General features: G+C 39.8%; 2 protein-coding genes across 7 annotated transcripts; one reads left to right on the top strand and one right to left on the bottom strand.

The window, feature by feature from the left end:
* LOC310959009 (regulator of G-protein signaling 5) lies at positions 1–4382 on the bottom strand. 4 transcript variants are annotated; one of them, XM_083930185.1, is made up of 9 exons: positions 4315–4382; positions 4122–4218; positions 3311–3455; positions 3111–3168; positions 2956–3022; positions 2809–2865; positions 2657–2709; positions 337–497; positions 1–256 (listed from the first exon to the last, which is right to left on the bottom strand). In XM_083930185.1, exons 5-9 carry the CDS (start codon positions 2997–2999, stop codon positions 89–91), a joined length of 483 nt encoding a protein of 160 aa, XP_083786311.1. In that variant the 5' UTR covers positions 3000–3022; positions 3111–3168; positions 3311–3455; positions 4122–4218; positions 4315–4382; the 3' UTR covers positions 1–88. The 4 variants fall into 4 exon arrangements, with proteins under 4 accessions (XP_083786311.1, XP_083786312.1, XP_083786313.1 ...); XM_083930186.1 differs by having other exon boundaries at positions 3311–3390; XM_083930187.1 differs by having other exon boundaries at positions 3311–3390; positions 4139–4218; positions 4315–4324.
* LOC310958990 (mitochondrial adenyl nucleotide antiporter SLC25A23-like) lies at positions 4152–15419 on the top strand (the record flags this gene model as incomplete). 3 transcript variants are annotated; one of them, XM_083930155.1, is made up of 12 exons in its annotated part: positions 4155–4414; positions 6198–6414; positions 8013–8136; positions 8277–8364; positions 9182–9293; positions 9663–9821; positions 9997–10149; positions 11078–11191; positions 11340–11507; positions 11589–11736; positions 13510–13692; positions 14137–15419. In XM_083930155.1, exons 2-12 carry the CDS (start codon positions 6220–6222, stop codon positions 14145–14147), a joined length of 1455 nt encoding a protein of 484 aa, XP_083786281.1. In that variant the 5' UTR covers positions 4155–4414; positions 6198–6219. The 3 variants fall into 3 exon arrangements, with proteins under 3 accessions (XP_083786279.1, XP_083786280.1, XP_083786281.1); XM_083930153.1 differs by lacking the exon at positions 14137–15419 and having other exon boundaries at positions 4152–4414; positions 13510–13721; XM_083930154.1 differs by lacking the exon at positions 14137–15419 and having other exon boundaries at positions 4153–4399; positions 13510–13721.
* Between the last annotated feature and the right edge of the window lie 427 nt (positions 15420–15846).

Genomic DNA, 15846 nt, shown 5'->3' with positions numbered 1-15846 from the left:
TTAAGTGCTAAAATACATATCAACATATCAAGCAGTACTGATTAATCATCATGTATTTCTAAAGCAGGTTTGTGGTAATTAACTATGTTTAGAAAGCTTTAATGGCCTCCATGCAGTGAGGAGAGCGCAGGAACCTCGGGAAGGAGTCCTTCGCCATCAAATTGAAGATTCCGTGCTGTGCCTTGTTGAATGTATCTGCACACGGAGACTCCATCACACTCAGCAGTGCTTCCCTGGTCTCAGCGTCCAAGTTTACCTGGAGGGGAAACCCATAATCAGAAGGAGCTCTTGACTCTTTATCCTGACTGCACACACCACACAGTCCTCTCCACCAACCTCCTGTGGAGCGTCAGGGTTGATAAACTGGCTGTAGATGCTGCTGGACTTTTTTTGCAGGTTTGAAGCAGAAACCCGATAGTCCTCACAGGCCAGCCAGAATTCGAGGTTCTCCTCACTGAACTCTGAACGCAGGAACCCATGAAACGCCTGCAGAGCGGCTGCGAGATAGAGATGGATGGAGGGCAGAAGAAGAATCCAGCATAATTTGACTATAGAAAAGTTCTTCATAAAACCCAACCTCAAAATATCCAAACTATCTTTTTAACTTTTTAAAAATCAACCCTGACAGCACCTCTTCAATGAGGCGATCTGAGTGAGTGTCAATACTATCAATAATTGGTCAAATGTTGTGTAACAGTAACACAAGTACAGAAGAGTCATAAAGTCAGAGAACTGCCTCAGTAACATCAGCATGGCTTGAGTTTGCTAACATTAGCCACCAAAGCTACTGGGCATAGAATTCTTTCTTTCTTTCTTTATTAGGATCCTTAAATGGCACCCGCGGCAGCATCGGCTATTCTTCCTGGAGTACGACATACACACAACAAACACATAAACATTCACACTTACACATAAGAAACATACATTAATACATGGCACAACAATAACAAACAACGGCAGCTCCCTAAATATAAACAAACCACAGAAAGAAAATCTTACAGACATTTGACAGACATCACCATTTCATTATTTACTTCAGTACCTTAAATAAATTAGTGTAATACACACAAAGTAAATAAATACTTTTTTTTTTTTAAAACAAATTAATAAGAATTAACAGTTTGAAGTGACCACAACCATTCACTTCAACTACTCATACAGATATATCCACTCCAGGAAAAAGAGTAGCCTACAACCACAACTCCATTCAAACTGAAAGCCAGTCCTCTTCATAGACTAAATATGTGAAATCATAACTCATATAAATTCTGAGAGAAACTGTTTTAACAGTGTTTTAAACCAATCTTTGTTACTTTCATCAGCATTATGAACGTGTAGAGGCATTAACATTTGCAAGAAGAATATATATATAGTCCTCCTTTTTCATATTGAATCATAGTTTTGGTCAGTTATTTGTATCAGAACAATTGGGTATGTGTATTTGTACTGAAAAGCTAACCACAGTAATATTCAGTTGCTGTTATTGCATAAAATCATTGCACCCTGCAGAGGATGACATGACGTGCTTGAGGATTAGTGTGGTATTAACAGAGACATAAGTGCTGCAAGATATTAGCATAGAACTACCTGCTGTGCAAGCCTAACAGAGCGTCATTTCTTTTTATTTGCATAGTTATATCAGGAGGATATTTTGACTTGTCACAGTAGGTAAAGCACAGGTGTTACTAATAACATTAACGGTGGCTCTGGTCTATGCAGGTGTCCCAAGAAGTCAAGACAGTGTGACAGTGAGCCAGCATGCAAAGGGCCCTGAAACTGAAGCAGTTATAACTGTAAGAAAATCTACACATCTTCCGCTGCAGGCTAAAAACGCATCTCTTTCGACTGCACATAGGCTCAGAAGATGATTTGACTTTTAAAAAGCAAGCGCTTATATGAAGCCCTCTATAGATCAGCTTATTTGAAGCTACCACACTTACTTAATGACTTGCTCTTCTGGTTTGTTCCCTAACTGTTGAATGCACTTATTGGAAGTTGCTTTGAACAAAAGCGTCAGCTAAATGAAATGTAATGTAATGTAGTGCAATCTATTTAATTGTCATTTTAGTTACAATCAGTCAAAGAGTGATCTAAAACAATGGTGAATTACCATACGACCCATAATTTGCTGCTATGCTGAGAAATTCATTTAAGTGTCTGTAGCAACATTCCCGCTCTATTAGTGACGCGGTTGGTGACTAAAATCGGGAACTTAAAACTTCTGAGTGAGGCTCGCTCTTATGTGTCTGACCCGCGCGGGTCCATTTTATCACAGCTGACTCACAATGGAGGATCAACAGACTGAAGAAGAAGGCCGTTCAACTTCCAGTCCAGAGAAAAAGAAACAAAAAACGAAGTGAAGAAGGGCAAATAAGGATAGCGATGAACTAGGGCTTGGAAAACACAAAAAAGACAGAGGAAAGGAACTCAGGGCGATGAGGTCACAGAGACTCACCTGCAGTAACATCTTACCACCAAAGAGGCCGCTAAAAACAACGTTTCTCAAATCTTACGGATTATAACTTTAAAATCCAAACTTTATTAATTTCATCATTTACACTTGTGATTTTCTTGCTGTCACGTGTCAGACTGTCTTTTGAACAACACACTGACTTGAAACAGTGTAAAAAAGGAATCAAGGGTAAAGCTTTCTTACCTTTGTTGTTAAGCAGAGTTTCCAGGTCTTGGAGAGCTTTTCCATCCTGAACCCTGAGAAGACAGACGCAAACCATAAACATTCAGCTTCAGTGTGATAACTGGTCGATGAGTGGATTTACTTGTTTGAAAAGTGGGATTCAGTAGGTGTACTTGTGCTTTTGGTGCGCCTCAGCCAGATGGCTTAGCATCACCCGCATCCCCTTTGCCCTGAAACACATGTATAGCACTTTATACAAGCAATCAGGGAATCACTGATTCACATAGAAAACATGATGGATGACCCAGTTGTATACTTACTTCTCGAGGCATGAGGAGGGTAGGGAGGAGAGCCCCTTACACATTGGGGTGTGTAGTTTGAGAGAACCTGCAAAGATAAAATGAACAGACCGAGCTGTATTTGATTGTAGTAGTCAGTCACCTCCCAGACTGTGTGCTGCTCTTATATAGCCTACCTGTTTGCTCTCAGATCTGTCAGTCTGCCCGCCCCCCCTGCTTAAAGGCCACGTAGGGCTGTCAACAGGAGATGGAAAACAAGTCAGCACATATAATAGGAAAATTAAAGCGGGGGCGGATGTCATTGTGTTTGTGTGTGTGTGTGGTCAGGCATCATTAGTTGCTTTAAAACTCTGTCCTAAACAAAAGTTAGACTGACCTTTAGAGTGTTTAACACAAGTGAATGCAGTGATGATGGAGGAGCAGGTGGGCTGGTAACATCCCTCATCTCTGGAGAGTCTGAGGACCGCAGGAGGGAGAGTGCTAAATGTTGACACCTGACAAGATCTTTAAATACGGCAACACTGCAACAACGATAACAGCACAGTTTTTATTTTGTTCTTTTACATGTTTTGAAAGCTGCATATGTGGCTCTCTGCACTCAATGCATATATCTGTATGATGTTAAATCTAATAAAAAACAAAAAAATCCTCAAAATTCCCACATCACCTCCGAGCTCACTATTAATGCCAGAATCTGAAACATGTTATAATTAACAATGGTGGAAGAAGTATTTGGATCTTAGTCCCCCTACACTCCTCTTAGAAATGTGTTTTACTTATTGTTCCATCACTGGGACGTTTGACCGCCACTGTGCTTAATGATGTATGTGCTCAGTTCATATTTAAAGTTTTTAATATATGGTTACACTCATCATCATCTGGATGGATCTTTCGAAGGACTTCCCAAAGCAAACTTGAAACAAAACAAAAAAATTGTGCAAGACTAAAAAACACAACAACAAGAATGTTTTATTTATTTAAAAGTCAACAGAATAAAATATATTTAAAGAGAATTGCTCTGGTCAGAATGATGCACATTAAACCCTGTTAACAGCCCTGGTTGAGGATTCTGTGATGTTTATGGAAAATAATAAACAAGAAGTGGCTGAAACAAGACAAGAGCAGTCGCCAGTCACAGACTGTGTACAGTTCATATAGTGTATATGGTCTCCACAGACCAGCCGTACCACACAAACACACACACATCTGACGCTTGGCCGTCTGCAGGATTCACCAGCGGGAGGCGGCTGTGTTTCTCTCGCTTCCTGCTTCCTCAACAAGACCCTTTGAAATCAACAAGAAGGACCGATCACTAGTGGTTGACACAGATACCCCGCGACCTGCTGCGGACTCCAGTCCGGTTCCAGGACGGACTCTCACCCTGTAATCGGAGCTCCGGGACCTCCCGGTTCCGCTTGAGTCCCGATCCTCTGCATCCTGCCATGGGCCGCGGCTCGGTCTGGAGGTAAACACTCTCCGAGTGAGTCACAAAATGGTCTCATGGGTTTTGTTGCGAGACCATAATAACGCTATCAGTGAGAGGATCGAGTTAAACGCGTCCATAATATGGCCTATAAAAGCTAGATTGCTCGTGCATGTGTCGATCCGCGCGAGCTAGAACGGTTTAATATGGCATTATTAAAATAGCCTATCGGTAATAATTTCACCAAACATCAGTTTTTACTCTACTCCACAGTAGTCTATATTTGGTGAATCAAGACATTTTTCTGGCTTTGAAAAATGTGATTTTACCTGTTTGACCAGTGGCTTTCCAACATCTGTATGTCTTAAATGAAGAGGGCTTACACACAGAGAGACATAATGTTATAATAAAAAACAGACCTATATTGCAACCTGACCTTTCAAAGCAAGCTTGTTGATTCAATTGTAATTGCCCTTAGTGCCCTGTCCAGATATGTCCCATGTTATAGGACAAAGTAACACAGGAACACATGTAACCCAACCAAATATAATGGGATCTCTGACATGTCTAGACCTGCGGTTTCTCAAATGGCTTGTTTTAAAGCAAAGCTATGCCAGGAGTCTACTAGTTGTGGTCCTGTTTCAAACAGGGAGGGGGAAATGTCCTTGTCCTATTTGAATAATTGTTGGAGCCTAAACAGGTTAATTAAAGGGAAATTAGTGTAAATAAATTAGAGGGAAATTAAATTGGCATCAGATTCTCTGCCAGTAATTATCCTCATCTCTTCTTGGGGCTTCTCGACAACAGTAGATTAACTCACCCAAATCACCAACTGAACTGTTGGTGGTCGTGTTGCATTGTGGGTAAAAGGTGCCAGGTTTTGACAAGGAGGAAGAGTGAATGTGTGAATAAACAAGACGATACATATCTGTCCTGCTGCATCCATTTTTTATTGATTTTAATAAAACTGTCTGTTGTGCACCTGAAAAAAAAAGACTAAAAATACTTCTGTAGAAGTAAACTCGAGCTTTTTATCAACTTGAGCTTTTTATTCAAGTAAAAGTGTAAAAGTACTTGTTTCAAAACTACTTAAAGTATAAAAGTAAAAGTAATGTAAGGAAAAAATGCCATTTAGTACAAATGTTTAGGCCGGGCCACAGCCCCACCTCCCTAAAAACATTTTTCTAAAGGCCATAATGACCATTAGATTATATTAAAATGTTAATGTTTTGAAAGCCATTAGCTCGTTGAACTTCGGTGCACAGAGCTGGCAGCACATTTGAAAGTTGTTTTTGCGTCCAACCATTTAAAAAAATTCGTCAAGGTACGGCCAGGGCTGTAGAAGGGTTGGCTGGTCTTCCTGGCTGCCCGCCTCTCTGCTGGTGCTTGGTTGGGACATTGCACACAGTTCTCTTGAATATCTGCCACGGAAATCTTCGTACTAGGCTACGTACTGTACGCCTGCTATTTCCTCGCTGGAGTGTACGTGATTTGTGTCATGTGCAGATGGATGTTGATCATATACAACCAATAGGGTGTCGGAGCGACATATGTTTATACTTCTCATCCAACCACAATCAAATTCACTCTATCCAGATGGCACGATTTATCTGGATAGGGTTTTTTTACGTGTGTGTTTTTTGAATATATATAATATATATTCATAACAACATAAAAATACAGTGGTAACATGGGCATCACATTATTACTCATGTGTTTTTATAATGAGTCCATTTACCATTTACATACCAAGGTTGGATTAGATTGATTATACTATATACTATATAGGATTGTTCTGTCTGTCTGTGGGGACTGAAATTATGCCCCTTTATCCGCTCAGCTGACTCTGACTGGCTCCAGTTATGGGACACCAATGGACTTGGTTTCCTTGGGCGCACTGCCAGGACAGCAAATCCCCCGGTCCGGACCAGGAAAGGCTGAAGCGTTGGGCTGAGCTCTTTGATCAGCTGGACCTCAACAAAGATGGACACATCGACATCCTTGAACTGCGGACAGGGCTGGCAGGCAGAGGGCTTTCCAGAGGCACCCTGGAGAGGGTAAGACAGCACGACACCTGGGTCCCCTGCAGTGGCATGTAGGGCATGGGTATAGTTGATTATATCAAGGTATTTAATTAACTTCCCAATGACAGTGTCCTTAGGTCAGATTAAAGTAAATCAATAAATGATCCTTATATTCTCTACTTAAACTGCGTTAACCAACGTGCACACAGGGATAGTGGCCGGTTGACCAGCCGAGGAGGTGGTTTACAGCAGATCCAGAGTCAGCTAGGTTCCGATTTTTTTTAGGATTCCTGTGTGATTGGGTTAAATTTTATCATGTGACTGGGCAAAACCAATCCTATGGTTTAACCTGTTTTATATATATGTGTGTGTGAGAAAGAGAGAGAGGAACCTTCTCTAACAGTAGATCAGAGGACCCAAAGATATTTTCCTTTCCTTTCATTTTTTCATCATGTGGGACCTCCTTTATCCTTCCGATCTGCCATTTCTGTTTGTGCAACAGCAGAAGTCAAAACCATCAACAACATAACTTTATTGTGAAAACACAGTCTGTCTTGCCGGTCAGTCCGTGTTTGACCTTTTTGTCTTGGCAAAAAGTGTACGGGTAGCCAAGAAGACTGTCACTGTCACACTCACACTCCATGCCATGCTGCTAACCCCCCCCCCTCTCTCTCTTTCTCTCTCTCTCTCTCGCTCTCCCTCTCTCTCTCTCTCCCACTCCCTCTCCCTCTCCCTCTCTTTCTCTCTCTTCTCTGTGTGTGTCTATGTGAACTTTTATTACTCATGCTGTGGGGACGTAGACATCTCTTGTGTGTGCTCCTCTTATATAGCCTACCTGTTTGCTCTCAGATCTGTCAGTCTGCCCCCCCCCCCCAGACTGACAGAGTGTGTGTGTGTGTGTGTGTGTGTGTGTGTGTGTGCGCGTGCGTGCGTGCGTGCGTGCGTGCGTATGTGTGTGTGCGTGTGACGTAAAGGGCAGAACGCTGTCTATTTTAGTACGAGGGGCAGAACATTGTAAGATGAGAAGGATAACCTTTCTCCTGGTCCTACACTTGATCCCTTTTCACATATGGATCACTGTCAGCATTTTCTTCTGTACAATTTCTGATTAGTCAATAAGCATGTCTCCTGTTTTACTCCTCATTTATTTTGTGTAGAAGAAAAACAAATCTGCTACACAAAAGTTTCTTAATTTTCATTATTTTCAAAAGTTTTCGTAAGCATTGCTATTTTTCTGTAAATGTTTCTTTTTTGGGACTCCAACAATTATTCAAATAACACCAAAGGACTTTTTTCCTCTGCAGCTTAACACACCACAACCAGTAGACTTAAGCAACTGTGACGGGGGTGACAAATAGACAGCTTTGCTTTAGGGTGTCATAAACCAAGAGAGTTAGGAAACCACTGGTTTAGACTACAGTATTTCAGAGACTATATTATATTTGGCTTGGCACACTTGTTGCTATTAGGAGCAGACAAAGAGAAGCAGCTCAATGTCTAGGCACATTACTTCCTCACAAATCTGTCTCATTGTTTCAAGTTATCAACTTTATCTTTAAATGTTTACACTGTATATAATTAATCACTTTCGCACCTTTGTTTTTCATTGACCTTGCTGTCTGTGTTTTCAGATTGTGGAGGCCGGGGACACGAATCAGGATGGAGTACTGGACTTTGAAGAGTTCACACAGTATCTTCACACCCATGAAAAACAGCTAAAACTCATGTTTAGAAGTCTGGACAGAAATAATGACGGTCTGTAGCAGCCAACAGTACACAGTTGAAATAATAATTGATGACACTCTTCAAAATGTTCATATTGTGGTAATTTGAAAATCTTGACCATGCTCTCATTTCTCTTTCTTTTACTGTGTGTGGCTGGTGGATATTTGCAGGTCGGATAGATGCAGCAGAGATCCAGCACTCACTACAGACCATTGGTGTGGACATTAGCCTTGAGGATGCCACCAGGATTCTGCAAAGGTCCGCTTATAGTAGTTGATATCTGATATTACATCACATTAAGATCTAAAGTCAGAACATTTACGAAACTGGATTGGATATTAACAACTCCCAACACTGAACATTGATGCGTATTACCTTCATTTATTTACACCTGGGCTGTTTTATGATTTGAAACTACAGTGTAGTTTCTTACCTTGCCATAGACTTCAGTGACAGTAAGGGTTTCAATTCAATGTGTTATATATAATGGAGCTTAACGGTATAGCATAGTAGCTCAGAAATCAATTCATAAGAATAGTCACACCAACAGCCAAGGTACTATACAATCAAGACTTCTTCCTAAAGCTGGTCTCTAGGTGTTTTGAGTAAGTGGTTTGTAGTTGGAGTTTAACAGATGACTGTTGACATGACATCAACATTTCACTCTTTATAAATGCAAAAAAGAATGGATGAGTAGGTCAAGAGGTTTTTGTGATGATGGTAGAACATGGCGGTTGCTCAAACAAGCCCAGTATGATTCTTTCCACTGTTTATTCCTCTTTATTAATATTATTATTGTCTGATTGTTGAACTGTATTTTTAGAGCTCAATATTTGTCCTTTGACTTCAAGTAGGTGCTGCGGTTCCAGCTTTAGTGTCTTGTTTTAGTTTTGTACGTTCAGTTACTCTGATTGGTTAAGAGTGTGGCAAACCAATACGTGTCATCTCATACAATGTTATACTGCTGAGAGTTTCCATTGCCATTTCCACATAATTGATCCTATCCTCTGTAACTCAGTGGGTACCTTAACAATTCTAATAAAGTTCATTACTTGTTTATGTGTTTGCCACTCAGAATGGACAAAGACGGCACCATGACCATTGACTGGAATGAGTGGCGAGACTACTTCCTGTTTAACTCTCTCAATAACATGGAGGATGTAGCACGCTGCTGGAAAGGTTCAATGGTGAGGTCACACACCTTGAGCAAGAATAGCACTGTGTATCTCAAAATGATGACATGGTTGGGTTAAGCATCAATTGCTTCAATTTTCTGTGAAGCAATGCTTGGCAAAGAAACACACAATCTCTGCAGTACTTCCTGTCGTATATAGTAAATAATGGAACACTTAATTTAACAATAAATAATACCATTGCTTACTGTTCAACAAAGAAACACATGATTTTAAGAGGAAATTGGTCTCTAGAGTTTGATGTGTGTGACATATTTCACCTCTGACTGACAAACGCCTTTTTTTACAACTCTTTCTTTCTTCCTTTCTCTCTTTTTATTATTATAATATCGGATCCCACTGCATTCGTCACGGTTTCAGTAGATATTGGATATAGGTGAGCAGCTGACAGTCCCACAAGAATTTTCTGAGGAGGAGAAGAAGTCTGGCTATGTCTGGCGGCAACTGATGGCTGGAGCCGTGGCTGGATCTGTAGCGCGGACTGGGACTGCCCCCTTGGACCGCCTCAAAGTCTTCCGACAGGTCAGTCAGCGACAGTTATGATCTTGTCTCTTAGATCAGCCTGAACCACATGACCTTTAAAGCTTTGTGTGAAAGTTTTCTATTTATCTTTGATTGGCAGAGATCTTTGAGATGAACCTTCAGCAGGCCATAACTGCTTTACACAAAGTGTTCCTCTCTGACTCTGTTCCACCAGGTTCATGGTTTCATTGATTTCAAAGGGAATGTGGTGAGCGGTTTTAAACACATGATGAAAGAAGGAGGACTGCAGTCGCTGTGGAGGGGCAATGGAATGAATGTGCTTAAAATTGCCCCAGAAACTGCCATCAAGTTCGCAGCTTATGAGCAGGTGGAGAGAGCTTCCTTTACTGTTTTTATGCACTTCCGAACGTCCATTTTTCTCTGATCTTTCATCTGAATTATTCTCTCTTTCTCTCACCTCTTACTGTCTTCAAGCCTTTTATAACCATTTATCATTCTCTTTCCAATCGTTTGGGTTAGGTTTTTTTTTCCTTATTACTAACTCCATAGTCATTTGCCCAGTTAAATGTTTGTTCATTTTTGGGAAACATGCTAATTTGCATTCTTGTAAAAATTTAGATGAGAAGATCAATACTAGTCTCCTGTGTTAATGCTGAATACGCTATAAAGCTACCTGTGTAGATGCTAGATTGTACCCACTGAATGAAGACACAGGGAAACTGTGCTGGTTTAAACAAAAATACTGTTATTTTAACTTCGAAATTATAATCTTATATGTAACGATATGTAACCTTAACCGTACCAGCACTTACATAGCTTAGCTTAGCTTAGCATAAAGACTATTTGTTTGCCTGTAACTTCCTGGAGTTTCCACTGGTTGCCTGGCGACAACAAAGTTTCCAGGAAGTCACTGCTCCAGGCCAATTAATAACCTGCTGTAAAACCACAAAGTGATGTTTTTTTGTATGGACCAAACAAACTAAATATTATATGCTAATTAATGAGCTTCGGATGTGTTGGTAGGTTGATTCCGGTACCTTTGAACAGAGCCAAGCTAGCTATCTCCAGTCTTTATGCTAAGCTAAGCTAACTGGCTGCTTGCAGTAGCATCATGTTTAATGTACAGAAGAGAGTGGTAACAAGCTCATCCAACTGTCAGCAAGCGGAAAAAGCACATTTGTCCAAATGTCTGACTACGTCCTAGAGCAACAATCCATCTATTTTCCATTAGTTCTATATTATCATTTGTCAAATTATGTTTACTTTAATCTTTTCCTTTGCTCTATAACTCATAGATCAAGAATGTGATGCGTAGCAGAAATGAAACAAGAAATCTGAGGGTTCATGAGAGGTTTGTTGCCGGCTCTATGGCTGGAGCTACGGCTCAGACAGCTATCTACCCAATGGAGGTAATATCAGGGTAATACACACATAAAAACATTCATATAGCGTCAAGAAAACACGTTATGGTTAGCATGACGAATGAAATGATGGCTGTATTTTCTCTTTCTGTTTCTCCTTCTTGTTTCCTTTGCATGTCGTCTCTTTTCCCCACAGGTGCTGAAGACCCGCCTCACACTAAGAAAAACAGGTCAATACTCAGGAATAGCAGACTGTGCCAAACAGATCCTACAGAGAGAGGGTGTCGCAGCCTTCTACAAAGGCTATGTGCCCAACCTGCTGAGTATTGTCCCTTACGCCGGCATCGACCTGGCTGTCTACGAGGTCAGAGAAACATAAAAGCACACAGCTGTCACAGTGTATCTCCTTGGTGTTAACCTTCTTCTCACTCTTTCTATTTCATAGACTCTGAAGTTTTCCTGGCTGAACAGGAACAGAGGTATAGCCGACCCAGGGGTCATGGTGCTGGTCGGCTGTGGTGCTGTTTCCAGCACCTGTGGACAGCTGGCAAGTTACCCTCTGGCACTGATCCGCACTCGAATGCAAGCACAAGGTCAGGATAACTGTGGTCATATGCTAATATACACAGGTCCATGTCAAATTACAGCAAAACTAAGCAAAGCTTGTCTTAGTAAAGTTTTAAGCCACAGTGATGCTCTTCCCTTCAGTGCTCCTTGTCATTGATTCTCAAAGTCCCTTGAAAGCTACTGGAGGAATACATTCAAAAAGATACTCCCTCATTATGCACTGTAAACCAAAATCAGCTCCGACATCACACTTCAAATGTATTAATATTCTAAATTTCTCACAAGAAAATTCAACAAGCATTTGTTTGACTTTGACTTGCTTATCTTCCTACATACCTGTTTGCATACAGGTGTCTTAAGATCAATTTTCTTGTATAAACGGAAAGCAGAGTTAAACACATCAGCCCAAAATCTTCCATAGTTGTTCAGCAGTGTTTAGATCTGATAACTGCAAAGGCCATATTTAATAATATATTAATTATTATTAATTAATATATTTTCCCACTTTTCAAACCATTCATTGACCCTTGACAATGACACCACTTCATTAATGTTTCCCTTTAATTCATTACCCATATATTTATACAAAGGAGCATGCTAATTTTCCAACCCCAACACTGTAAAACTATGAATAAAGGACCCTACCAATCATTTAGTCATATGAACATAGATTGTGTATACCGTTACTTACTGTTTTCAAAGCTACTATAATGACTTTATACCTCCTCTTGAGCCATTGGTTCATATTTATTTCAGCATGCTATGAAAATCTACTTATCTAAGTGTCTTACCAAGCAATATATAAACACAGAGATTGTGAAAGTATGAAAAAACTTGTAATTCAAGGTGGACTTCATAGCTTTTTACAGAAGCTTTCAACCGCCTCCTATGGTCTGCTGCATTGGATAGAGTTTGCTCCAAAGAAATAGAGCAGACATTGAACTGTTTGTGCAGGCATTTGACTAATTCAAGAGAAAATGGCGATTGTTGTTAGTTGTTCTGGTGACAACACACATTCTTGATGACTTATTGACCAGGAATCAGAAGCAATTGAATCCAGTAATCATTAATTACTCTATAGCGGTAAGGCAGTGGACAAAAGACGCCTATCATACTACGCCTTTGCTCGTTTGTCACAAAACCTTACTTCAGTTAGTCCGGCCTAACCCTTACCATCTAACCTTAACCACTGGAGGTCAATGCCTAACGTCACCCATCGAGCGAGAGTTTCACAAATCTTAGGTTAACATCTAGACACAGCCCTACAACAGTCACAGTTCTTTGCGATGGCAGTGGTATACACAGAAATGGCCGCCACTCTGACCATCCTGCTATGTTGAGTTGAATTTGAATATCCGTTCTACTTTCATTCTACTTCTGTGATTTGATCAGTTGTCATCATGTGGCCAAAGTTCAATACGTGGTCAAATGATGACAACTGAGCCTTTTCCATCTGATGAGGAAGACCCTGAAATGCACTTGAAAATGAAAGCTCTGTAAAAAAAAAAATCTAATAGGGGAATCTTTAGGGTTGTTTCTTGCATTATTATAAAATGTTGCTGTTCAGGAACCCAGCTTTTGTCTTGAATATTGGAGCATCACTGAACGCACCACACATACTGTACATACTTACGTTTTTAAGATGGTCCCTGCTCACCACCAGGATGCTCCCATAACTTAGTTATCTACAAACTTACTGTTAGAATCAAGAGCAAACATGACTTCTGTGCAATGGCACCAGATGCCACAGGTTTGCAGAGTCACATGTAGTGAGGTGTCATCTTTTTCTCTCCGCTCAGCTTCAGTGAAGGGAGCCCCTAAACCCTCCATGTTGGCCTTGCTTCACAACATCGTGACCCAGGAGGGTGTGTCCGGACTTTATAGAGGAATTTCCCCAAACCTGTTGAAAGTCATCCCCGCTGTCAGCATGTCCTACGTCGTCTATGAATACACAAGGATAGTCCTGGGAGTGGACATTGAGGGTAGGAGGGGTGGGAAAGGGAAGGGGTAGAAAATGGTTAGATGGTTTGCAGTGGCTTTCAACTACAAGCACGCACAGGCATTGCATGAGGAAATGGGCCTTGACTGTGGATGAATATGTGGTCCTGTGATCGCAAGTTTTGAGTTTTCAGGATGAGGATGATGGGATGGAAAATAAACCATGAAAGGAAAGAGAAAAAAAACAACAGATCCTCATAAATTTTCCTCACATTTGAAGGGCCTCACCTGACCTGGGAGCTGCTGTGATGAGTCTCCCGTGTGATGAATTGCGCTGCAGTTGTGTGAAAGCTAATCCACTAGTCTCCTGCTACTGCATAGACTTGGACAGATGAAGACTTGCATGAACTTGCCTGCGAACGAGCGAGTAAAACCAAACTTGGAAGCCATGTTACATGTCTACATTACAGCATTATTTTATCTCCTAGGTGGAATATAAAGAAGATGCAGAATTAGGATAGGAGGACGGATCTTAATGGAACCTGAGGTCGCTGACCTGAAGAGTCTGGGCTTTGATTGACATACCTTGAATAAATGTTACAAACACTAAAGTACAGAAATAATTGTAGAACAACAACCTGAATCTAACTCTCGAATGACAACTGATACAGAGGATGGAGAAAAAAGGAAGAGACACTATCAATCTGAGTAAAGCACAACAAAGGACTTCAGATTTTAGAGGAGTGGAACTGCCAATGCCATATCAAGAAGCCTAGAGGATTCAACCTCTCATGCAAAATGCTCATGTTTTTTTTTATAAGTGTTCCTATGTTTGAAACACATAACAGGGTCCAGTGCCACACCTTTTTTTTAGAAACTGTATGTGCACAATGTGCAAGTTTAACACTGTAGTATAGTTTATATTTTGTCTCAACAACAAAAGAATAAGAAATGATATTTTAATGACAATGAACATTTGTGATGTCAGTATTTATTATGGAAATGTGCTGATAAGTGCATGTATAGTGCTACTTTTGTTAAATAAGGACTATGAAGAACTGAAATGTTGAGAAGTGGTAGACACAACTAATATTTACCAACATATCTATGAGTACCAATCCTTCTCTATTAATTATCTGCTACTCAGCCCGATTGCCTGCAGTTGCCGTGCAGCTGTAACAAAGGACTTCATGTTCTTAGTGACTGTTACATAGAATAGAATAGAATTACTTTAATGATCCAAGACTGGGAAATTATTTTGTAACAGCAGTAGTGGGTCAGCAAATAAACACTTTGTACATAACATAAATAGAATCCAATATATACATAGTGTATATATACAGTGCACAGTGTGCTATAAACAATAAACAATAATAATATATACAACAAAATATGCAAAATATACTATAACAATAATAACAATAATGATATATACAACAAAACAGTGGAGAGAGCAGAGTTCTCTGTCAGGCAGAGGTGAGAGAGTTATTATATACAGTGATGGATTGTGGCAGGAAAGATTTCCTGTATCTGTTGCTGTGGCTGTGCAGTTTCATAATAATACAAACAAATGCAACTATAATGGCCAAAGGGACAACTCGTATTCAGTTTGACCTTTTGGTCAAACAAATACTATATTTTATATATATATATATTTTTGTTTTGTTTGTTTGTTTGTTTTATTGATGTTTATTAAGTTTCATTTTAAAAGCCTCATTTAAAAAAAATGTTGCCAAAAAGTGTCAAAGAAATAAATGTTGATTGGCTAAAAGGACAAATGAGTTTTATTAATTAATGGACTTTATTACCTATAGGAATGCATATCATTTATTTTATAGACATTTTCATTGCTAGGCAACTGCCTGAGTCCTTGTTAATTCCTGTCAGTTGATGTCATTCACATACAAGAAATAAATGTGAAGTGTTTGTGAAGTGGTTAATATGGACTCAGATGAATCACTTATCTGCTGCCTTTCATACGTTAGTAGGAGTACTATTTTTTTTCTTCCATTGTTAAATGTATTGTTTCTAAATAATAAATGTTATATTTTGTTTTTTCATTATTGAAAATATTCAATATAAACTTGTCTTTTCTTACATGTCCAGAGTTATATACCATGCAAAAAAGTATTTCTAAATGTAGAAACAATAATGACATAAATTAAAATGTACAAAAACAGTAAAACATAAAAAAAGAA

The sequence above is a fragment of the Echiichthys vipera genome, assembly GCF_963691815.1.
Source record: "Echiichthys vipera genome assembly, chromosome: 2".
NCBI classification, from domain to species: domain Eukaryota; kingdom Metazoa; phylum Chordata; class Actinopteri; order Perciformes; family Trachinidae; genus Echiichthys; species Echiichthys vipera.
The sequence above is the reverse complement of the archived record's forward strand: the minus strand, read 5'-3'. Positions and strand labels throughout refer to the sequence as shown.